Source organism: Colletotrichum paranaense, assembly GCF_030867605.1.
Source record: "Colletotrichum paranaense strain IMI 384185 chromosome Unknown Scaffold_17.1, whole genome shotgun sequence".
Taxonomy (NCBI): Eukaryota; Fungi; Ascomycota; class Sordariomycetes; order Glomerellales; family Glomerellaceae; genus Colletotrichum; species Colletotrichum paranaense.
In genome coordinates this window covers 538921-562599 of record NW_026848975.1, presented here as the reverse complement: position 1 = coordinate 562599, position 23679 = coordinate 538921, and the positions used below count along the sequence as shown (strand labels likewise).

General features: G+C 52.8%; 5 protein-coding genes across 5 annotated transcripts; 1 reads left to right on the top strand and 4 right to left on the bottom strand.

The window, feature by feature from the left end:
- Positions 1 to 4996: 4996 nt before the first annotated feature.
- CPAR01_14998 (uncharacterized protein) lies at positions 4997 to 5634 on the bottom strand (the record flags this gene model as incomplete). The annotated part of the gene is made up of 2 exons (XM_060499248.1): positions 4997 to 5303; positions 5591 to 5634. The coding sequence occupies 2 exons, from the start codon at positions 5632 to 5634 to the stop codon at positions 4997 to 4999; spliced, it is 351 nt and encodes a 116-aa protein (XP_060342173.1).
- Positions 5635 to 9765: 4131 nt separating this feature from the next.
- CPAR01_14997 (uncharacterized protein) lies at positions 9766 to 10131 on the bottom strand (the record flags this gene model as incomplete). Its single annotated transcript, XM_060499247.1, has 2 exons — positions 9766 to 9986; positions 10035 to 10131. 2 exons carry the CDS (start codon positions 10129 to 10131, stop codon positions 9766 to 9768), a joined length of 318 nt encoding a protein of 105 aa, XP_060342172.1.
- Positions 10132 to 10750: 619 nt separating this feature from the next.
- Positions 10751 to 10951, bottom strand: CPAR01_14996 (uncharacterized protein; the record flags this gene model as incomplete). The annotated part of the gene is made up of 1 exon (XM_060499246.1): positions 10751 to 10951. The coding sequence occupies one exon, from the start codon at positions 10949 to 10951 to the stop codon at positions 10751 to 10753; it is 201 nt and encodes a 66-aa protein (XP_060342171.1).
- A 1862-nt stretch (positions 10952 to 12813) lies between these two features.
- Positions 12814 to 15120, top strand: CPAR01_14995 (uncharacterized protein; the record flags this gene model as incomplete). The annotated part of the gene is made up of 2 exons (XM_060499245.1): positions 12814 to 12874; positions 13010 to 15120. The coding sequence occupies 2 exons, from the start codon at positions 12814 to 12816 to the stop codon at positions 15118 to 15120; spliced, it is 2172 nt and encodes a 723-aa protein (XP_060342170.1).
- A 2935-nt stretch (positions 15121 to 18055) lies between these two features.
- CPAR01_14994 (uncharacterized protein) lies at positions 18056 to 18664 on the bottom strand (the record flags this gene model as incomplete). Its single annotated transcript, XM_060499244.1, has 2 exons — positions 18056 to 18152; positions 18216 to 18664. 2 exons carry the CDS (start codon positions 18662 to 18664, stop codon positions 18056 to 18058), a joined length of 546 nt encoding a protein of 181 aa, XP_060342169.1.
- Positions 18665 to 23679: the final 5015 nt, after the last annotated feature.

Below are 23679 nucleotides of genomic sequence, written 5' to 3'. Positions count from 1 at the left end.
GCCACGAAGGAAGGTTTTGTAAAAGGTACGCCTTCGTTGTCTATATTCAACTTCGGGCATAGTAGTCTTGCCAGCTACAGCTACAAGCAGCAGCCACATACACATATATAGGCAGATTTGAAGCCTCAAGCTACATCTCACTCTAAAGCTACACCTCCCAGACGACATCCGCGCTCAACCTTCCTTCCAACCCCAAGATCACCGTGCGAGACAGACACCCACCTGAATCTCTCGAAAACACAAAAAGAATCAAAAGGCGCGGGGACATGTACGACCGGAAGCCGTACTCGGATGCTGAACATACACATCCGTCCTTCTCCCGTCCTCAACAAACACCCGCAGCAAAAAGAAGCTCCGGCAACCGGAGTGACGTTCCCCGGTCTGCGCGTCCTCCCACCCCTCAACCGCGCACAGTCCGCGATCAGCCCGCTCGCCGCACGTTGAGCGCGGCGGCTTTCTCGCTCTCGATTCCTCCGATCGTTTTCCCTCTGACCACCTACCTTGGACCTCCGTCCGAACTACGGGGGGCACGGAGAGGGGAGATCTGTTCCAAGGGACGTCCATGTAGATTCACCAGATTAAGCAGCCCATATTCGGATGAGGTATGGGATTGCTGATCTCCTCAAATCGACGTCGGACTTACCGTGCTACCTCACTCAACCAACATGCCAAAACGTGCCAGCAGCTACTTTAACCCATCGCAGTGGGTGGACTTTTTTGGTTGCCATGACTTTGGATCTACCAAAGGCTACAGGCAGATCATAACAGAAACGGACACGCAATTGAATGTCCTTAGGCAAAGCAAACGAAAACTTTAAAATACGTTTGGCTTGGCACACTTCCCACCACCACGACGAAGAATCGTCCTGTCAAGCAATGGGAATCGCCGAACAAGCCAAGCCAAACCCCAAAAATGATGGAGTGCCCAGTTGCAGGCATATTTCAACACAAGCCCGTCTCCCAGTCGGGCTTTCCCCTCAGCTGGGCACGCCAGGGACAGGCTCGACGGACCATGAATGGTCAATGGTGGCATTTTTTGGCAGAACGCCAAGCGTCGCCCATCAAGGACTGAGCTGCTTCCTTCTCTCTGGGCATTCGATCATCGTCGGAGGGGGCCAGACTACCCACTAGGGATGCAGACGTCGCCGACTCGGGCTTGGGGTTTGGAGAACCCTTCTAGAAGATCTGGGCCCCAGGGCGATCACTCTTCGCCACATGAGAGGAGAGATAAGCTCTCGCGCTCTCTCTCGTTCGGCATGGCCACCAAAAAAAAAAGTCTGATCATGTCGGAAGCTGCAGACCAATTCCCCACCTGGCGATGGCAACCTCCATGCAGATGGAAAATTCTGACGATAACGAAATCATCAAATAGCTAGTTGTACCGTGTTGGCCGTAGACGCAAAGGTTCAATATATGCCACGTCCGTGTCCGTGTGTCCGAAACCCATCGACCGAGTATTGAGCCGCAGAGCTTTGCGACGGGGGGATGGTGTACAGCATGGACAGACTGAACTGACCATCAATGCCAAAGTATCTGGTACGAATACAGCAAAGGGCCTGACTGCGAGGATGATTGGCAAATCACGAGTATTCGTACATAAACAAGGTCGTCATCCTCACCATCCTCCATAATGGTGCATACCAGCCATGAGGGATTTTTCGAGATGCCGCATGTATAGAGAGTGTGAGAATGGCCTGTTCCCTCCCACCCATCCGGGATAGAGTTCCGGGGGGTGTGATTGCCTCCAGGACAAAGGATCGTATCGATGTATCGTGACTGTAAGCCACTTGTACCCCGCGAACCCCAGATTAATACCATCTTCCCGCCCATGTCGGGGCGTCTCGTTAACCCGAGCTGTCTTCGGAGAAGTAGACGCCTGCACAACGCGGCTGCCCGTCTGCCGTGGAACAAGGGCGCTGGACAGGACATGCCTACAGACGCGTTTGACGGTCTGCAGCTCGGAAAGCTGCGGTGAATCGCAATGGCACTTCAGGTTCAGAAACAGAAGGCAGTCGCATGAGCTTCCCCGGGATCAAGCTGGTGGAAGCTCCAATAGGTCGTTTGCATCTCCAGCTTGAGGATGCAGCAAGCATTGAAGCGAGATTTCCAGCCCCTTTTACCAGCAACAGCGGCGGTAGCAGCTGTCGACTCACACTACATTTGCTGGCACCGCAGGGCCTAGCTAGCCCTGTCAAGCATGCCGCAAAAGACCCGAGAGGTGAATGCACCCAGTGAGGGGCTGCTGTAGACGGGGATTAGAGTGAAGCGAAGGGAAGGGCGGCGGACGAGCTCCAGGGCTCTCGGGGGCCTTTAGCTCACCGCCACTTGGCTTGGCGGGAGCCCGTTGTCGAGGGCTCGAGCGGGCGGAAGGGCAACGGGGCCAAGTTCGGGGTAGAGACCCAGAGATGGAGACTGGAGAGGCTGGTGACGATGTTGGCGGTGGTGGATTGCCAAAGGAGGAGCTTCGATTGGAGGAACAAGCCCGTTTTGACATACTTTCCCGTACGGTGAATCCCGTCCGGAACTGACTCCACGGCGTGGCTTGGCTAGTTAGCCAGCCACGTCCCTAGCTGTCAGAAATCCCATGAGGTACTCAACCCATTCCAGCCCAGCATCGACACAGCTTCTTCGCCTCAACTAACAGACTGTGATAATATGGCAGATCTCAAGATGAGGAGACTCCGCTCCCCACATTTTAGTTGAGGTATCGGTATCTGTACAAAGAGCAGTTGAATAGGGACAACTTCGAAAGGCAAAAACCCATCATTCGGACCATTGATTGTTGAGAGTCGAGAATCGATAATCACATTAATGACCCGGCAGATCTCCTTGGCTGTCCATTTTGAGATGAGGCGTGAACATCTTTTGCTGATTTTGACATGCCAAACTTCGTCGATACACTCCCCTGGTATCAGGTGCAGTGCTAGGTAATCCGTAAAAAAACTGCAAGGTGCGCCTTGAGCCAGCGCGAGACATGGAATAAGCCACGAACGAGACGCGTCTTCTCTACCATCGGCCAAGTCTAGACCTGCTGCTCACTGTTCCAGGTGGTATTTCAACGCGACAACCGCCTCGTATGTCTGTAGATCCGTGTCCAATCCGATGTGCGCTCCTGAGGGTATCATTTTTTGAGTTTCAGCGACGCCATCCCAACAACTTCCCATCCCCAGGGATGGGGGCAAGTTGGGGGTTGAAAGCGGCAGTTGCGAGAGACTTCTAGTTCAGCCAAGCCAACGATGTGTAGCAGGGTTAAACAAGCCGCTAGAAACATCGAGGCTCGAGCAAGGCGCCGTTGTCTTGGTACTCTGTCCAAATACCACACCGACGAAGACGTACTCGATGGAAGAATGGACGGAAGACAGGACGGAAGACAGCCCTCCAATATCGCGAGGTTCGTTCCTCCCGGTCCCGCCCTGGCCGTCAAACATCTTTCAACTTTCAAGTCGCCCGGTTTTGCCTCTTTGAGACGTGTGCCCACTGGCGGCTCAAGCACCGCCGGCTAAGAAGCACATATCAGCCTCTGGAGCCGACTGTCGGACTGTCGGTCACTGACACAAGATTCCGGGTCTCATTTCGGAGCATCTCGGTCGCCAAGTCCTCCGCGAGGATCAGAACATGTGCTCGCTCGAGTTGGTACGGTCGACTGACAGGATCCATGATCCGTCCGTCCTCCCCTTTTCCCACAATCCACTCCTCTCCTCCGCACGGCGTAGCAGCACCAGCGCCAAGGCCTGGCTCACTTCGCTATGTGTTAAACATCTCTTTCGGGCCACCTGCAGTAGTGTAATAAGCGAGCCATTCACCGTCTCTCCTTGAGGGGTGCAGCAGTCACGACAAGCGTGGGGGAACAATACCAGTCTCGAATGTCTGCTGAAACAGGTCGTTGGCTAACAGAACTGTCATCAAGCCTTTGGAGCACACCCTCACCTCCCGTGATATGCCGCTTTGCTTGATCCCGATCCAAGCGAACAGCACTGATGGCTGGGTACGACGCGGGTGACTAAGAAGTGTGATGCGTTGACAGAAGCGGTGGCAGTTAGTCAATCTGACGACTTGTGCCGCTGTTGGCTAGCCCATCTGAAGCCTGGAACACAACCTGAGGAAGAGGGGGGCAACCTGCCACATTGGCGATGATCTTTGGTTCCTCTCCCATTGCGCTGGAGTTCGTAGTGGCCGGAGGTGATTTTGGCGATTCTGAATTCTTCAACACAGAATGGTGAAGGTAGGTCAAGCTTAGTCCAGGGGAACGAGCCATGGACGAAAACAGAGTTCGGCCGACAGGATGCGAGTTTGCAGGGCGACAAGCAGCTTGGCATACGCAACATGCCTACCGCTCGACCACTAGATTTGGCGCGCCGAGCCTGCGGTACTCAGAGCCGTGTTGCTTCTCAAGCCCGTTCCATGTAAGGCACAGATTACGGCTGAGCCTTGTTGCTGCGTATCAGCTGCTAGAGTGGCCCGCTTGATATGCTGTCAAAACTCAACGGCATGGGCCGGAACCTCGTTCATGGCGATCGCCAAATGCATACATGACAGCCACCAGTGAAACAACAACACTGTCCTGAACAAGTGGCTAGCCCAGATTGATGAGACAGTGCTTGGAGCTAGATATGTTCCAATATCTGGGTATGCTTATCCCGGTGCCGTTGAAGAATCCCGGAAGCACGCCGCCGCCAAAGGGCACAGACAACGAACCACCGTCCACATGTATCCGATAGGATATTGGTCTTGGACCCCATTCGACTGATGACGATGCATCGCGTTTGATAGCTTCTAGAGATGTTGCTGCATGCTGGCTACCTGCTCGTGATGCTGTAAAGCATCATTCTCAAATGTTGTGAAAGCAACTTAGAAAGCAAGAGTCGACATGCATCATGCTTAGATACAGCGTTTACTGCTTGCGCTCGGCGCCAGTGCTGGAAATTGAGTTGCTCGGCGCACGCTTTGCTCCCAATTGCCAAGGGAATTCTGACGATCTCTACAGCCTTATTTCGGCTTATTGAGCAAGCGAGCTTAGATATTGACAATATCCCGGGGGTAGAAGCTTTTGCCGCGTCAAAGTCTCATACGGGCCAGTGCCAGTAGCAGTTGCACCGCTCGGTATATTTTGCTCAGGGCTGTGACGAAGCGCGCCTGAGACTTGTGTGTTTTTGGCGAGTACAACTTCCTGGAACATCTTGTCCCATTCCGAAGTAATTTCGTAGTAGTAAACACATTGGTGGTGAAGCACCGCCAAGGGCGGCTGCGCAGTGCCCGTGCTAGTGGTGAGCGAGAGGTAGAGCATCAGACGGTGGCATAGCTCGCTACAATCTGTCTTGTCATCTCAACAACGGTGAGACCAAGGAATTTGCCGTCTGTTTGGGTAAGACAACTCAACACCCGTTCAAAGTCTCCTCATGATCATGTGAAAATCTCGATCACTGTGTCTATCCCGGAGTAATGGCCATGATGCATCTGCCAACAGCGGCCAGCGGATGATTATCGCGGTTCGGAGAAAGGTGAGGCGAGGCGGTAAGCAGGTGAAGACGGTAATGGATATCATGTGTCGTCCAAGGCGATGTTTCCAATGCTCGGCATTGGTGCGACCGACTTGAACATATCCACCATGGTCTGGGGAGCATGACGCACTTGCATCGTGAGTATATCCCTGTCATCTATACTTCATGTTCAAGGGAGGCGGCTGGAGTATCGGAGAGTCGGCAACCCGTTGAGCGATCCCAGCTGGTATCCATTTTTGCTAGAATGCCGCTTTACGCGCTTGTGGTATCAAGGGTTCTTCGCGTCTTTCGAGTTTTCTCTTCTTCAACTTCAGTCAATATCGCACGTGGCGGTTCGGAGCTGATCACGCGGTCGAGACGCATTATTTTGCGTTTCGTAACAACAGGTGACCGTCGCCTGTAGCACATAAAGAAGAAGGCCAATCGACGCAATGCTTGGAGTAATGTGAGAGATGAGTTCCGAGGACGGACGAAAGAGGGTACGTATTCAGAGTGCTCTGTACTCCCTGAGGACTCGAGGCAAACAGTGTACGGAGATGCTGGGGCTTTGCGCAGGGTTCATATTAGGGCCGTTTATCTTCAAACCAGGAACCCCTAGCAAGTTGCGATAGCGTTTATCGAATGGCGATCCATAAACAATTGGGGACCTGGAGCAGTGAACGCGGTCTTGGCTACGAGAGTGAGTAGTAACCTGGCAGAAAGGCCGATCGGTCAACCAAGACTCGAGAGCAGACTGAATCCTCCTCTCAACGCAGTCGTCCGCGAGATGCAGAATCATGACACCAGACAGCAAGCCAAGACCGAGATGACGACTAGTAGTGGTGGTTGCTGAGGTGTACAGCGGTAGGAGCTTGAAGCGAACACAGACTGATTGAGAGTTCAGCAAGCACCCTTCGAGTTCCATTGACTTTTCGGCCCTTCAACAAGGCTCGACCAGATCTGGGGGTTGGTAAAGTCTATCGGGATTCGGGGTGGCTCTTGTCACTTGGGGCAGTACAAGCGAGAGCGACAACGAAAAGTCTAGTCTGTAGTCGAGAATCCTCAGCCGAATAACCACTGACAAGGATGTGGCGTCCGGGTGCTAGACTGTTCCTGGCGGTGACAAGATGATGGACGATGCAAGGCGTTCTTAGTATCCGTAGACGCTCGAGTATTTGGACTGCCGTCGCGCGTATTGCCATAGCGAACCTGGGAGGGTTTCGAGGTGATGCTTTCGACGCAAATGCCGCTGTGGTGAAAACTGGTGCTTCACCGATCTTTCCTCTGCTTTGCAGCGAAATCATGGCATCTGATAGATTGATGTGACACGATCGCTCCTCGTAAACTGCCTGACCAGTAACTTTGCTTCATCTTGCTTCGTGTACCTGTTGCTGTACTTGGTCAGGCACCACGTGAATCGAGGTGCTTGATAGACAACCACACAAGCATCCTCAAGGCGAGGGCGTCATGTTGTGCCGGGTCTGCCGAGCGTTTGGTGTGCTGAGTGATCGGAAGAGGCCCTCCTGTTTTCGCGCCGTAGCAGCCGACGAGCAGGATGCCAGTCGGCCCTGTCGGCCCTTTGGGGCGCTGTTATTATCGGAGAGACTCCGTCGCTTCGACCACTGACCATCGAGGTCCCAACACCACAGCGGGCCTAAGGGATCGCTCACCGTATTCGATCTGCTGTCTGCTGGGTCTCGAGTGCCCAGTGACGGTGTGGCTGCCCCTCCGGTCTGAACAGCGCTCCGAGGAAGAGCCCTGACAGGCCCACTAGGCCACCTGGAGGATTGCGGCTGGTTGGACGGATTGGGTCTCTCTTGGATTGAAGGGTTGCGTGTGGGTGATAGTAACAATGGGCGGAATCGCGGATTCGGGGTGGTGGAGGTGGAGGAGCCTAGGAGGAAGAGGGAGGGCAGAACTGGAGGAGCCCGTCGAATGGATAGCTTGGAACAATGGAGAATGGCAGAAGAAGAGGGCCTTTGGTCACCTAACGTTCTGGGATCTTCCCATGACTGTAGGTATGACAGAGGGGGTGGAGGGGAGCGTGGACCCCTTCGCCTGCCGTCTGATTCTTGTTTCTCGTTGTTTCCTGCTTTCGCGATAGCAAGTATTCGTTAGTGTGCGATACGCAAGCCCGAGATATTTCCATTCCTTGCCTCCTCTTTCCTTCTCTCGAGTCTCACGCAAACATTGGAAGGAAGCCAATCTTTCTTACCTCAGCAGGCTCAGCCGTCATCTCGAACCGCACGAACCGCCATACCGCTGCTGTGTACGTACCGTGTCTGAGGCATGCACTCCGTACCTACTGAACCAACATTGTATCGGCGTACCACTGTGCCCTGTGTAAAGTTGGTCAAGTAAATCTAGCTGAATCTTTAGTTAATGATCACGACTCACTGGCAGCCCTCGAACGAGATATCTCGACGGCGTGAAACCCTGAGCTTACGTTGTTTTGTAACGCATTCGACCAGTAGCAAACTGTAATTATATGTTTGGCTACATTTCATGGCTACTACATAACCAAGGTGTCTGCCTCAGTTCTTGCTTCGCACTCATCTTCGTCAGCTGGAGGCTTTCGAAATGCGCCTCTGAGACATGAATTGACAGGCAGTGCATTCTTCGACATCCAAATCCATGTGGAAAGCGCAGCCGCAGCCGCAATCGCACTTGTCCGCAGCCTCTGACTGCGGTGCGGCCTAGGGACCCAGGGGCAATGGCAATGTCAACCAGGGTCGGCCAAGACAAGACATTGCCAGGTTGACGGATTACGCTCCTCCACCTCCGCATGTGCTCCAGTTGTTCTCTGATCCTGGAATGAGTAAGACGAAACATTGGGTTGGTAGATGACAATGAGTCTAAGGCGGTGGAAGGCGTCAATGGTAATGGTCAGTCACAGCCAAGGGAAAGCCAAGGACAACAAATGATCACATCGTTAGTCTTGCAGTGTAGATTCAGGTAAGGCCACTGAGGTAAGAAGATCCAAATGAAAACGGAGACCGTCCTCCAAGATGCCTCGGCAGGACGAGGTCATATTGTAATGTCATTCTGTTGATCCATTCGTTGGGTCTAGTCCCCATAATCCATTTGGTGGATAGATATCCGTACACGGATAGAAACACGGGAATACGGATATTGTGCGGGCCAGGGTCACGATATGGGCTCCTCCCCCCTTCCCCCAGGAGTCCACGACCCAAAGGAAGCAAAGAACCCATCCGTGCCATCGTCATTATCGGGTTCGGCATGGATGTGCAGAGTGGATTGCATATGCGGATGCCGTTATGTGTAGCGCGTGCTGTGGATTCGAGTACCTGGAGCGGATGCGGCCAATGCTTTCGCGCTGGATTCGCCGCCTCAGCCCTCAACTCCCAGATAACTGATGAATTGCCGCACCGTCGTTGGCTGGGCAAGATGTGAGGGGACCGGCGGCGGAGGTTAGTGAGGCACACGACAAGAGAAATACACGGAGAGAAAACCAGCAAGACAGAAGGCCTAGATGGGCTCCTGCGGCGCTACGCAGATACGCGAGGGCAAACTCATTCCGCATTTCCTTTTCTCCAGAGACCAAGCCATAGGCGGTTCCAGAGAAAAGCAGGGACGAGGAAGGGAACCACTTGGACCAGTCCTGTTGAGTGAAAAGGTGGTTCTCCCGCACAGAAGCAGAGCAGCGGTTTGCAGCCAAGCAAATATCGCATCATTCACCCCACACAACCTCCAGCGGTGTCTCATTCGTCCGTCTGTGAAGGAACGAGTCGGAGTTGGAACCCCCATGCTCCTGTTCCAAGGACCCCCGTTCACGCCCTCTGATCTTGTCTCGCCTGTCAACCCCGTGGTGGTGCTGGCGTTGTGCTGTACTGTGCTGTATCAATTGGGATTGATCATTGACTGTAGTCACGACACACATTGGGGCCGGCGGCGCATCCACGAACACGCCCCCCCTCATCCGTACTCTGTACCCGCAGCAAGCCCAGCAGTTCAGGGCACTTCAGGCTCGCAGGCCGTAGGCGGCATATGAGAGGATACTGCTCTGAATTGGTACCCGTACGCTGGCAATACCTATGGTAATTACTGTGGAATAAGACATGGATGGCCAAGAATGAAGCTGCCAGCCTGCTTGTGTTGCTCGCCAATGCTTGTCAGTCAGTGACGAGCGCCACGCCGCCAGTGCCAATAATACACACAAGGCACTGCGTGAATGCTAATGCCAACACCGACGCTTGTTTGTCATGACAGTTGCTGTTACAGATACATGTCCAGTGTGTACGTACTAGATTGGCTAAGACGATGTCTCCTAGGAAGTCTTCTGGGAGACATTGGTGTTTCTTTGGTCTCCGTACGGTCTCCGTACCCGCTCATGTTGATCGTTGCTTGTCATGGTTGGCAATTTGACACCGTCGGCTTGTCGAGCAGAAAAAACCACGTAGTTGGGCATTTCTTCATGTTCCATTGGGGCTTCTTTCCGGGTTCCACGACCCGCGGTTTCGGGCGATTCTTGTTCGCCCTGGTGGCCACTTCACGGTTGTGTTCCTGGCAGGATCCGCGGTCTCTGAATTCAATCACTTTTCTCCTCGGCCAGGTCCGGACCACGAGGTGGTGAAGCCTTGGCCTTGGGCGAATGGCAGAGGAGGGAGTATTGCATACTGCTTAAGGACTGCATGGTGCGAAGTCGCAGGGTGATGCTCCAGTCTTGTGCAGCAGCCGATGATAGGCACAGAATGCCGTCCCGTCTGATGTGCTTTGGTGCGCGGGTTGAGGTGCAGTGCAAGCTAGACGCACAGAGCACCAGACCAAAAATGGAGGGGTGGACAGGATCCGGATGGCAGGGTAGGGCAGGGCTCGTCGGTGTTGGCCCTTGGGTGACAAGGGCCGATGAGGGACCGTAGCCTGTACTTTGTACTGTGTAGGTGAACCGTGAGCTTAGGTTTGAGAAGCATGGGAGAGAGACTGATGAGGTAAACCGGGACTGAGCAGTGAGAGTGAGAGTGAGAGAGAGTGGTGAGAGTGAGCGAGCCAGGTGGGTGAGAATTTGTGAGATGAGGGTGTCTTGTCAGTCGGGTGGGTCCCTCAGATGGGTGCATGGAAGCCCCAAGTGCCCCCAGAGAAACGGTCCCCACTCGAGGGCGTTCTCCGGTCCCATCCCATCATTCATGCTGTGTATGGAGTACTGGGTACGGAGTATCTGTAGACAAACGTGAGGTAAGGTAGAGATTACTGCGTAGTGCGTACGGATACTGAGTGACAATTTGTTGCTGGTAACGCTTCGTGCTCTTTTGTGTCTATGGTCGTTTCTTGGCTGCGCACCGTCTTGGCCGCAACCTTCGCGAATACGGCTTGCTGAATGGACGTGGGATATTGGACACTGGCGTAGTCTGGGCTTGGCTAGAACTTGTGGACAGAAACTGCTGCGTCGGTTGTATTATTGTTGCTTCCGTTGACGCTTGTCGAGAGGATGGAGGATGCCAAGCGTTGCTCTTCATTTTGCTGCATCGCCCAGAATGCCGTCGATGAGATTAACGCAGTGGCATGTGTGTACGGAGCATGTATTCCAGAGGAAGCAGTGTAGATGTGAGGGAAAGGTATCCGTACTTGCCTTGGCTTCCATCTTTCATGTAAAAGGTAAGGTAGGTACTTACTTTTTTGTTGGTTGCTCTTGCCTGCCTCCCTTTTGCCTGCGTGCACTTGCCGTTTTTGTTTCTGTTTTCCAAGAAGACCTCAGGAGGAAGGAAAGCATACCGCCACCAGAACCCCTCCGTCCCATTGGATGCCATTTTCTAATTGCTGTGAGTGTATCGGAGTATCCCTTCTCAGTCTCACCACCAAAGGATCCAGTACCTACCGTCTAAGGTATTGTGATTATCCGTACATCGTCTCTTCGAGGTTCCCAACCGGGGCTGGCCGCAGAGTGATGAGCGAGTGCCAGAAAACAACAAAAGTAAAAGATACATGGCGTTTCTTCCACCCGCGCTTTCGTACCCCGTACCTGACTGGCCTTGACCTGTCTGCACCTGCACATCTGCAACTGTAACTGCAGACCCTCCACTCTCACTTTCTTCCCCCGGTCCACAGTCCCTAGTCCTCCAACTTGGTGCACCCAACTTTTTTCCCCATCCACTTTCATACAGTACAATCTTCCACTCCCACACCCGGCCGAGGCGGAAAATAGCTCTCTCTCTCTCTTGAGCGTCTTTTTTTCTCCCTCTTTCTAACTCCCACGCCCCTCTAAGCGCAGCGGCGGGGTCCTTCTTCGAGCTTGTCTTCATCCAAATCGAGAACCCGTTCCCTCCCCCCCTACTACCGCGACTTATCTTCCCCTGCGAGACGATTCAAAACTCGCAGCCTTCCCACCTCCCAAGACCAGGACGGAATAAGGATGGACGCCTGAATTATTTTCATGCCCTCTTCTCCTCTCTTTCTACTCTTCCTCTGACCTAATCCTCGACTAATATCCATCCCAAACACCTCAAACTTTTACCTCATCACGGTCGTCTACCTTGGTCAATACCAAGACAACATTCACCAAGGAAAAAGACATCGATCGGCAATTCACTTTGCTTTTCTACATATACCTCCTCTGGCACCTGCAGTCTTCTACAAACCAAACGCAAGTCACTCTGATACCAAGACGAATTCCTTCGACAAGGACCTGGACCCGACTTTCACCTTGCCTGCTTCCCCCAACACCTTACACCAAGAACCGCATACGCTCGCGTGCGCAGACACGTACAGCTTCCCGTTCGACAAGGACGTATACACGAATCACAGAGCCAGTCTAGCTATTCTGATTTTGCAGTCGCTTCTGTACTCGAAAAAGCCTCGTCGTGGTTCTGATTCGACACAGAAATCCACCAACGCCGGACAACATCCCGACGCAGAATAAACGCATGCAGCAGCCTCAAGCAATGGGATAAAGACCAAGAAACCCCAACTCTCTTGTTTTCCCTTTCCTTTGCGTCTTCGGATTTTGGCCTACAAGCCTCCCGATTTCTCCTACAATAAACCCACCTCGCCAGCTTTGGACTCGACTTATCGCTTAGTTCGACTTTCACGTTGGTGCTTCAGGACCGATAATTGGGGGACACACTACTCGCACATCGCCCAACCAAACCCCCCCTCCATTCGTCAAGGCCCAGGCCAAAGAATTGGAGACCCCTCGGAAACGCCGCGGACTATACTACCTACCGACTTGGCCCTCCCAGAAACCAACTGGTACCGATACCAGCACCAGCACCAAGCGTTCTCTCTCGGTGGTGTGTGGCCCAATTACGTATTGGCCCATCCTTGATCAGAGCACCCTCCTCCGCTGTTGTCCTTGTGCCCACCGGCCACACTCCGAACAGCGATGGCGACCGTCCTCACCAGCACCAGCATGGCGGTGCCCCAGCCCGCTCCCATCCCCCAAGGTACGTTCACACACGTCTGATGGTCATTGCACCCTGGCTGCACCTCCGTCATTCAGCAGCTGTTTCCAACCCGCCCTGTTTCCGTCCGCAGCACCCTTGAAGGCGTCCGTCGCTAATAAACGCTTGCGATTCTAGACAAGCAACATTCCGCCGAGCAACAAAACTCGAGTAGCCTGTCCTCGTCTCCCCGTCAATTTCCTACCGATCTTACTTCTCCCATCCTCGAAGAAGCCGATGAGTCCGAAAGCGAGTCTCCGAATGAACCTGTGACCCCCATCAGCAGTGGGAGACAATCCCAAGAGTTTACCACCCGCCCTAGTCAGGACCATCACGACATCAATCTCACCGCTGCCCACCAGGTGCAGACCACTCCGAAGCCTCTCTTGGTTGACACCGCACCCACACCTTCGGTTTCGCCTGCAAAGTCAGACCTCACACCGAAAGCTACCACTGCTATTAACCCTTCAACTGCAGCCGAATCTGCTGCTGACCAAGAACCGCCACCAACTCCGCTGTCAAGACGGCCCACTCGCGGCTCGACTTCAAGCTTTAAGCGGACAATGTCCAGCATCTTTCGACGATCCAACTCATCCCAAAACAGACCAGATCTCGGATTTACCTTGGACCAGTTCAACGACGTCTCCTCCGAGAGTGCATTGATTGACACAGCACCCTCAAATCGTAGACGATTCTCAATGAACAAGTCACACACTACCACGAGGTCTAACTCGCCTCCGTCTCCAGGTTCTCCTGTAGACACCATTTCTTCCTACAAGCAGTCTTCGCACATGCCTACTCAAGATGACTTCAAGAAGAAGAACAGGGCTTCCACCGGCCTTAACCTACGAGGACGCGCTGTCAACTTCGTCGGCGCCAATGTTTCCGGACGGGAAAAGCACGCCGAGAAGGTCAAGCCTGTCTTGGGCAGAAGACGAGCCAGCAGTTTCGAGGGCCGCGTGAAGAGCCGTCATCTAGCGTCTGCACCCAATCCTCACTCAGATAACCCTGTTCTTCCCTTGGAGGGATCGTCTCCATGGGCTCAGATGCCTGACGCTGGTGTTGGTGTCAAGGCTCGACGCATGAGCTTGAGTCTCCCGGACGACTTCCAAGTCGATGTCGCCGACCTCCTTGCGGAATTTGAGTACCTATCCAAGTTTGGCCGCCATGGCAAACATCTCGGAAAGGGTGCCACTTCCAAGGTCACTATGATGAGCCGAAAGGGGTGCCCTAATGAGCTCTATGCGGTCAAGGAGTTCAGAGCCAAGAGAAAGCAAGAGACGCAAGAAGAATACGAGAAGAAGATTAAGTCTGAGTACAGCATCGCCAAGAGCTTGCACCACCCCAACGTTGTCGAGACGATCCGGCTTTGCACCGATCACGGTCGTTGGAATCACATTATGGAGTATTGCTCGGAGGGTGATCTCTTTGGATTGATTGCAAAGAAGTACCTCCAAGATCCAGCGAGACTTCCTGATCGCCTCTGCCTGTTCAAGCAACTTGTCCAGGGAATCAACTATCTTCACAGCAACGGTATTGCTCACCGTGACATCAAACTCGAGAACCTTCTCATCACCAAAGACAGCAAGCTCAAGATCACCGACTTTGGTGTCTCAGAAGTCTTCACTGGCCACCACCCCGGCTTCAGAGAAGCTGGCGGCCAGTGTGGCAAGGGCATGTGCGCCGAAATCCGTCTGTGCAAGCCTGGCATGTGTGGCAGCGAGCCGTACACGGCACCTGAGGTGCTTCTGAAGGAGACCGAGTATGACCCGCGAGGTCTCGATGTGTGGAGCGCGGCGATTGTCATGATTTACGTGACCTTCGGAGGAAATATCTGGAGTAAGGCCGAGGTTAAGGGAAACCCTCAATACGCTGAGCTGCTCAAGGGATGGCAGAAGTGGGAAGCCAAGCACCCTGAGCCTGGATCGCGCATTACCGAGTCGGACTACCCATTCTTCAATGCCTTTGATGGATTCGTCTCCCCGCCAGCACTTCGTCGTGTGCTCCTCTCAATGCTCAACCCCAACCCCGCAAAGCGCGCCACCATCTCGGAAATCGCCAACCATCGTTGGGTCAAGAACATTGAGTGCTGCCAGCTTGAGAACTACGACGACCCAGCTCTTCTCATTGACGCTACCAAGAAGGGCAGTGCACAGCTCAACACCAAGAGGGTGTTTTGCCACAACCATCTGCCACTGGAGAGCCACGGCCACTCACTTGGAAAGATGCCAGGCCAGTCGGGTTATTGACTGCACCCGGACACGACTGTACGACTCATTACGTGTTTGTTTTTCTGCATAGCTGCGGTTCTATCCTTTGGAATCGGTTCCAGCATATGAGCATGCAGAAAGACTTTTTTTTTTTCAACTTTTACAATTGGCGTTCACAAAGGCTCCAGGAAAAGGGCCCAATAAGGCGTGGAAAGGATCGGCCTTGATTTGTGTTTGAATACAGCCCATAATTACCTGGGAAAAGCAACATCGGCTATGATATGCCGTGTTGCGAGTTTACAAAGATGCCTGTGTGTGTTTGCATGCACACCAGAAACAAGAACGGCCGTCTCTGGCTCTAGAAGAGGCCCAGGGGGGTGGTGCATCGACGTACATAATCAAATTACCTTCTTTGATACTATGCGCGCGCCAGACACAAGCGAAGTTCAATGGTGATGTGCGCCCGCGTAGTGCAGGGAACGGGACTACAAGGGATTGGCGGACCACGTCCCGAGGGGAGGCACAACGAACCAGAGAAATGGGAAGGATACGTTCTTTGACAGTCGGTCACGGGATAGATCAAAAGCACTCCTAGAAAGAAGCTCCTTGCAGTTTACAATGCAAACAAAAGTTAACTCGAATGTGTGGTGTACCTACTCTTGCGTGCGTGAAATCGGAGGAACTCGTGTCTACGAGACCCAAGACTCTCTGGCTTTCATTGAAGGATTCGCCAAGTTTGTCTCGATACGACCTGGAGGAGGGGGGGAGAGGATGGGATCAAACTCGGACGAACTTCCAATGCCTCCCCCCGCAGATGCGCAATGTCTCTAGAAATACGGAGTACCTCGAAGCATAATCATCTTACTTCTTCCTGACGTACTTGACCTCATCCTCCCCCCTTCATCCCCAGCGGCGCAGACAACCAACAGCGGCAGCCAATGTCGCGGGAGAAGTAAACTCGGAAGCTAGGCTGGGCAAGGGACAAAGGTCAGCAGCAGCAGCAGCAGCAGCAGCAGGCTCAGCTGAGGAAGAGGCGGAGAGGGGTGAATGAAACGGTACCCAGCACAAGGAAACACAACAACCCGAGCACGACGTTTTCTTCTCTTGCAACGTCCGTCACCACCGTCACCGATCCGTTGCCAAGCTGCTGGAATCAGCCGAGCTGGGAAAACATGTTGTATGCGGATGTGTATGCGATCCAATCAGCCGGCTGGCGGATCCAATGGATCTTGATTTTCCCCGCCTTTTTCTCGATATCCTCGTCCCTTTTAGAGTCTACTGTGTAGGTACGATGAGCTGCCCGGATGGCTGGAAGTACTGTACCGTCATCTCTTAGCCTAGGTCGCCGCGGAAAGCCTGTTTGGGAATCCTGGGACGGGCGACGACGACCCGACCCCTCGGCAAGTGATTGCTGCTAACCTGCGGGCTGCTAGGGGGAATGAAAATGGGCGACTGGCTGACTGAAGTAGAGCTACGTTACGACCAGCCGATGGCCGACAAAGCCCGTCAGCCCAGCCCTGTGTGCATCCCACGTCTCAGGTTTCCAGTCTCACAGCTAGCAAGAGTGATTCGACGGCGTCTCTTCCCGCGGTATTCTCTCGTTGGATGGAGGGTTTTCCGTGTGTCTGGTTTGTCTGTAGTTAGTGTGGGTACACGCTCCCTCCCTTCCCTTTCTCCCGGTACCCCTCCTCGGATTCCTAGTCTTGAATAGTGAGTTTATTTCGCCGTTGATATTGTAGCAACAGTAGCAGCATGTGTGTGGTGCTGCTGGCTTCCGTCAATACCACGCTGGGAAGGCCGCGACCGCAACCGACTGGCAAAGAGAGGCCATGCGCGATTATGCACGCGCTTCAAGGGGTCGGTCTGATGCGGGAAATATGGGATTCAGCAACGATCGATGGGCATCCCTTCCCGAGTGTTGCGCGTGAGTTGGCGATGGAACAGCGAGAGATGAAGCGGCGCTTCTTAGCTGCTGCACCGAGTGACCCCGTCATCCTCCTTCTTCATTCCACCTCAGCGGTCAGGTTAGTATAGCGTCGCATAAGAAAGGGAATCAAGAATGCATGTGCTGTAGTGTTGTGGGTAACTAGAAAGGTCAACTACCCCAGGACATCCGTTTTAGTCCATGACCGTCACACACTGCGAGATCGAGAGACGCGGGACCGAAAACTGATGACAGTCTTGGCAACGGGTATTTCCCCTTGCCCATCATGGCCGGGAGTTTGCGCGGGCGGCGGCGGTGTGTGGATCATTTCCGCGTACTTGTGTGCTGCTTTGCAGGTGCAGGACCATGCCCGCGACGGCGCGGAGACGTCATTCCTCCGGTGTTCTTGTGGCGAGCGTGAGCCGCGCCAAGTCGGCGTCGTTATGCCTCGGGGCTTGCTGAGCCTGCTGGTACCCCCTCTCCTCATGTTCTTCCTTCTGACGGCAAACACGGATATACCGGGGTTTGACCCCCATCTGGGAATCCCATTTGAGGATGGTAACGGTGACTGGATTCGGAGCCCACCTTTTGGAGAGTTGGCCGCCAGGCAGGTGGCTACAGCATTTCACACCGTCTCTCTGTCGGTCCGAAAACGGGCATCCTTAATCGGGTCCGATGAGCCGGAGGAAAAGACGAGCTGGAAGACCTGATAGAGGCCTTGCGCGGTCCCAGGAGAAGAACCCGACATTGAGTCAAGCATTTGCCAAGACGGCGGTGGAAGCGGGTAGGTCGGCAGCAGGCAGCAGGAGGGAGGCCTGTCATGCGGGTTCCTCCTTCGCGCTGGGATACTCGAGATGCGCCGTCGCTTCTTGCTGGTTGGGTCAGACAATGCGTTGTCTTTCTTCTCGCGCTCGCTTTTTGGGGGTGGGGGGTTGTATAAGATGTGACCCAGCTGGACCTGATGGGCGGTGCTTAAGTCTCAGTCGGCATTAGCTCTTCTCTAATCTGGCGCGCGTGATGGTGGCGGTTGGTTTGGTAACTTTGGTCTTGTTAGTGGGATCCAAGGGACGCGTGGCATGGACGAATCGCAGAGGAGAGTGGGCGGTGGGGAGAAGGAGAAAAGATAAAGCATTTGTGAGAGCGGTTGCTAAGTGTATCAGGTACTTTGGCTTTCTGAATGGGGGTTTCTTGCATGGCTGAGGTAACAGACGTTGCGTTGGTGCGTGGGACAAGCTGGACGCAGGCCACCTTATGCTGTTGGGATGTTGTGTGATGAAGACGGCATATCGTAGGGCGGCCGATGGGATGGGGAGGATGATGGGAATACAACGGATTTGCAGGAGCTGGTACTCCGCGGACCGTACATGATGAGGCAGGACATCCGCCGCAGGAGGAGCAATCTGCACTAGGTATGCCTGCCGTGCTGGCCGTGGCTTCGGTGTCCGCAAGGGCAAGTCGTGCCGTCAGACAAGGCAGACGGTGAGTTGGGAAGGGGCATCCGGCTATCGACCAGCCAACGGCGCACCAGCGCCGTCCTATGACGGAGCTTGACCGGTGTTCTTTCCCCACAAGTGCCAGATGCTGTGTTCCGCGATGGCTGCGATGCCGCATGCTGGTATCCGTGGTCGATGTGTGCTGGGCAGGTGTTGTGGATGTCATATTTGATGCCTGCTCTACTCTGTTGATGCTGCCACATATGCCGTGCTTCGGGAGGGACTACATCCGGCTCGACCTTCGATTCGTGTAAGTCGCTGGATTTCTTGCTCACTCGAGACTACTTGTTCTACACCGTTCATTGCCTAGTGACGGACCTTCGGATCAAGTTGTTGCTGCTCGGCATGTTCAACCCGATAGCCCATGACTGATGCCCTGTTGTTGGGGAGGTATTCTGGACATGTCGAAATACGAGGTGGGAGTAAGCCCTATCGGTAGCCTGGTGAGCCCTGAAGTGTGATGAGCAAATCGCCAGTGACGCAAAAGGAAATCAAGTTCAATTCAGCAAGAGAGAATGTCTCTCCCTCCCGCCTCCTGAGTACATCACTGGAAACATGGCAGGTGCCTAGCTGCGTGTGCTTTCCCATCGATCAGTGTGGCGTTTCAAGACATGCAAGAGCAGCCCATGCCAGCCCAAGGTGTTCAGTTGAGGCGGGCAGGCAATTCATCAGGCAAGAGCGGTCTTCCAATGTGGTTGAACATCTTGGAATGTCCTGTGGAGAGCCGCTTAACGCTTTCTTCGTGACAATCATCTGCTGCCGAGTCATGGCCCAGCACTGGTTCGGGTCTGCAGAGAAGTGAAGATAGATGAATGAGTTATCGCCGACTAAAGAGAAACCAGTATATCAGAAGCTTATGGGACAGGCCTGGCAATTGTATCAAGGAGCACCCGTTGTCATCTGCTTCTGGTCCGATAGCATGGCACTACCTGCGGGCGCTCAGTCAGTCATTGGGCTTGTCTCCAAAAAGGATATGGTGATGAGCTTCTTGACACAATCCTCTTTTGGAATGAAGACCAAGTGAAAGCACTTGACTATCTGGAGCATTTCTCACCCTTCAATTTGTCGCTTACAATTGCTGGGGGTTTGTACGGTTCAACACCTCTGCATATTTTGTACAGGTGCTTAGCACCCCAAACTTAACGCCCCTGACGAGAAGTCGGGATATCTCAAGTTTGATTGCTGAATAAGCGCAAACCATGCAATAAGGGCATCAAAGCTAGGTTATGGCGACCTACGCGATCAAGGCGAACCCACGCTTAGCAAGAGAAGAATACCATGCCGCTTGCTTGAAATAAATCACAGACTTCTAGACTCACAAACGACGAGCCAGCAAGTTCGAACTTACAAGCCAATGTCGTTGTATATACGTAAGATCCTCTTTCAATCCGAGTAACAACTCGTCCACGGAGCGTAATTAACTGAGACAGGCCGCTTCTGCATATCGTATACTCCAAGCGTGCTAGTCAAACCTCGTCAAACATCTACACAATGCTGGCTCTGTCTTAGCCCCACAGTAGGAAACTTGATCTCTTTCACGATCCTTTGAGTGAGTTCTGAAACCATGATGGTAGTGCTCATCTAGCATGCTCCTCCCCACGCATGTTCCTGAGTTGACCAAACGATCATAAAACTTCAACTTCATGTCGACTTCCTCATACGGATACGGTCGTCAGTCCGACTCACACTTGACTTACGTGACTCTCTCAAACTTAAAGCCCCTGACAACATGGAAAACTTCCTAACAACTTGATAACAGTGAATACATTGTGTTCCTTCCAAAGACAGCGGACAATAAAAGGAAGACTACGCTTTCCGTAAGAGGGAAGGGGGGGACGGGTTTTCATGCGTCGCTCGTGTAAGTGGATGACCTCAAATAAACAGACTTTGAAGACTGACTTGATATGACCGGGTCTCAACATTCAGCACATCTCAGGATAAACCACGAGTGGATAACGCTCTGGCTCATTTCAAAGATTTTCGAGTCTTGCCAATGAAGTCCCCTGGTCAACTCCAAGAACAAACGCTCACATATGTGAATCTTCTCATGCAATCAGTACTGATGTTCCCAAGGTATGTCTACATTAGTCGATTAGTATAGGCGTGCGGTACAATTGCCTGGAGAGAAACGATTTGACTTCTGCTCCACGACCGGCTTCGACATGGTTTCCTGCCTTCCCACGTCACCCCTGACTTTGATCTGCAACAATCGGAGCCCTTCAATGCGTTGATACTTCTGAATCTGCCGCTGGCCGAGACTTGGTGCCCTTAATGTGGTGTCCGAATGAGCCGCCAACAGAGCGTATCGTCATCGTCAAGTGCTTGACCCGAGGGCATCGCCTCACATACCGACATGATGGTTTTCCCAGGACAGGAACTCGAGGGCATACAGGTCTCCTCAGATATGGCTCCCCCGTCATTGTGTTTTACAGTCTGTTTCGGATCGAAACGCGGCATTATCTTCAAGCTTTCGCTCGGCGTGATAGGCATAAGATCACGGTGGCCACGGTTGCGTAAAGTAGCTGGTGAAGCCTTTTGTACTGGTCCAGAAGACGTCGAGGGCTGAGCATATCCAGCATGTGCAGCTCACTCGATTGTCTTCGAGGTCGTTGCAGAGCTCCTTGTTAATTGCCATACCGTGCCTTTTAGCGTTCAGGTACTCGTGTATCTCGCAAACCGCCGAGACAGCTCAAAGGATAGAAGGTCTTCATGACCAGAGCCCTGACCCGTCAGCTTGGGGAAATAGCTCGGAATCAATAAATGATAGCTCAGAGGCCCCTGTCCTCAGTGTTTCATACATGAGGTATACTCTCTCCGCAGTAAAAAGGGGAGAGAAACAGTGTGGATTCTCGAATTGAACTTAGGACGCGTGGCTGATGATGGATCTTGGATGGAAATCTTGACTAGGAGACAAGTGAATGCGAAGAGCTCAGTCTATGAGTTCAAGTAGTATTTGAATTCAGGGAGACTTGGCTGTGAAGACTAAAAGAAACCGACCCAAGGTTCTGGATTTTGTGTTCACGAGCCTATCTACCATTTAGGATAAATACGAATCGACCTTTAACGGTGTTAGGTCTAAGGAGCATATCGCGGCAGACGAACTAGAGACGGACAAAGCTCTTGATATGACTTCAACAAGTGTTTTGGTCGAATCGCCAACTTGCCTTGATTCGTTACCACATAAAAGAAAGCTTGATTCGAAGAACGACAGACTATAGTTGACCGGCAACAGAACCGGGCCAATTTGCTAGATATATCAAGAGTTTCAACGAAATTAGTGCGTACGATCAAGTCACTTCAGAGTACTTGAACAGCCTAGAGCCGGCTGCAGGTCTCAACTTCAACCAGCACTCTCCGTACGGTTCGTTGCTTTGTGGTTAATACGAAGCAGTTTGGCATCATCCATGCAGGTGAGAGGCTATAAGGGGCTCAGAAGAGGTAGCAGGCACGGCGCTCGGGATACGCGCAGGAAGATCGAAGTTGCTATGAAGTTCAGGGGCCGGCTGGTAAGTGGGTATTTAAACGTCTAGGTGCTGGGGTCGCTAGCTAAGGTGGCTCGCCAAGGTGTCTGCCTTTGCGGTGGGCTTCTTCACGAGTTGAATGGCTCGCTTATTGATGACCTGCTTCATCAATTGTTCGGCATGGTGGACCATAAGTAACGAAGTCGGTTCTTCTGATTCATGCCTCGTCAGTCAGTTCAGTTCACGTAACTCGTTTTGATCACCGCCTGCCGATAGCTATCTCTCGTCGTACTATACAAGTACCGAATCGAATACTCTAAGGGGAGAGGAAGACCACCGGGGGTATGAGGTTAACCATAGTATGCCCGCCGTAGGTCTGAAGAGCACACATTATCACTAATCGAGAGGTTAGGGAAGCCAGAATGTTCTCTTAGGTAGTGTAGCTTCTGGACTCACGTTGGGTCCTAGGCTAAGTCACTTGGTCGATTTGGGTGCCTTAAATAGAGGTATATTGGCGATAGATAATCAAGCGCTATAGGCGAAGGAGGAAGGCACAGAGCTCCTTCCCGTTGTGCAACGGCAGAAATCCAGAACCAACTCGCTGTTATGAGACTCTTAATGTCATAAATGAAGCCGAGAGATTATAAGACCTAGGTCTCGGCCAACGGACGAGCAAAATTCATGGGCGCTCGGTAGACTGGCAATATCGAAGAGACCTCGTGGCAGACCTCATCACGTAAGGGGTTTTATATCCCACCTCTGAGACCGTTGCCTCGGTCAAGGGTTTCTATCTTCAATTGAAGGCGTTCTATACTTCTACCTCTCTGCTCGGGGACTCGGAGGCATAAGATCACCTGGTCGTCAGCCAGCACACGGCGCTATTTCATCAAGTATAGGAGGGACTTTTACCTGTACAAGTGAGGGCTATTTCTACTCATGTTTCATCGGGAAAAGTGACGTATCTACAGGGCGTTCACTTCGCTTCACTTTGAGTCTGGATCTAAAGCCTACCGTGGCTCATCTCTAGATCACAGCGAGGGATAGTCCTATCAATGTCAGCTTGCCCCGGATTGACACCAATTCAAAATAATCTCGAAAATGAGCTCAACCCATACGCTAGAAGCCTAGATCGCCAGGGGACACGAAAGGACCCGAAAACCAGCCCTCTCAAAGAAGCGGTCTCGGTAAGTACAACATACAAAGAAAGCAATTGACCCTCGTGTTCTCCTCCTCGCCCAGAGTTAAGGTATGTCTGAGCATAACTTCCATCGGAGGAGCTCATCAAGGCCGTTGGTAAAGTCTAGCAAACTCAGAATACGATTCGAGATCCTCTCCAAACCATACTTAGGACCGCTGAAATAAGCGTCAGTTGTGCCCGACGAGCCAGTCAACACTCTCTTCAGACCCCAAACTCCGCACTGAACCTCAATACCAAGATTTACGTCCTCTCTGGCTTAGCCTCGTCACTGAAAGACTGCAAACTTGTCAACCGTCGCCAACATTCAAGCTCAGAATTGACGACCGAGCCGATAGTTACGAGGAACACGTCCAGAAACAACCTCATAAAGCCAATACCATCAAAAGTCTGTTTCATTGAAGCTGCCGCGCGGCGAAAAAGATCGGCGAGAGGTGTGCAAGTCTCTGAAACATAGAAATCCCACCTCCGCCATGCAACCAAAGATCTAGCGCTCAAAGATTTCCATTCTGCTTCTGCAGTACC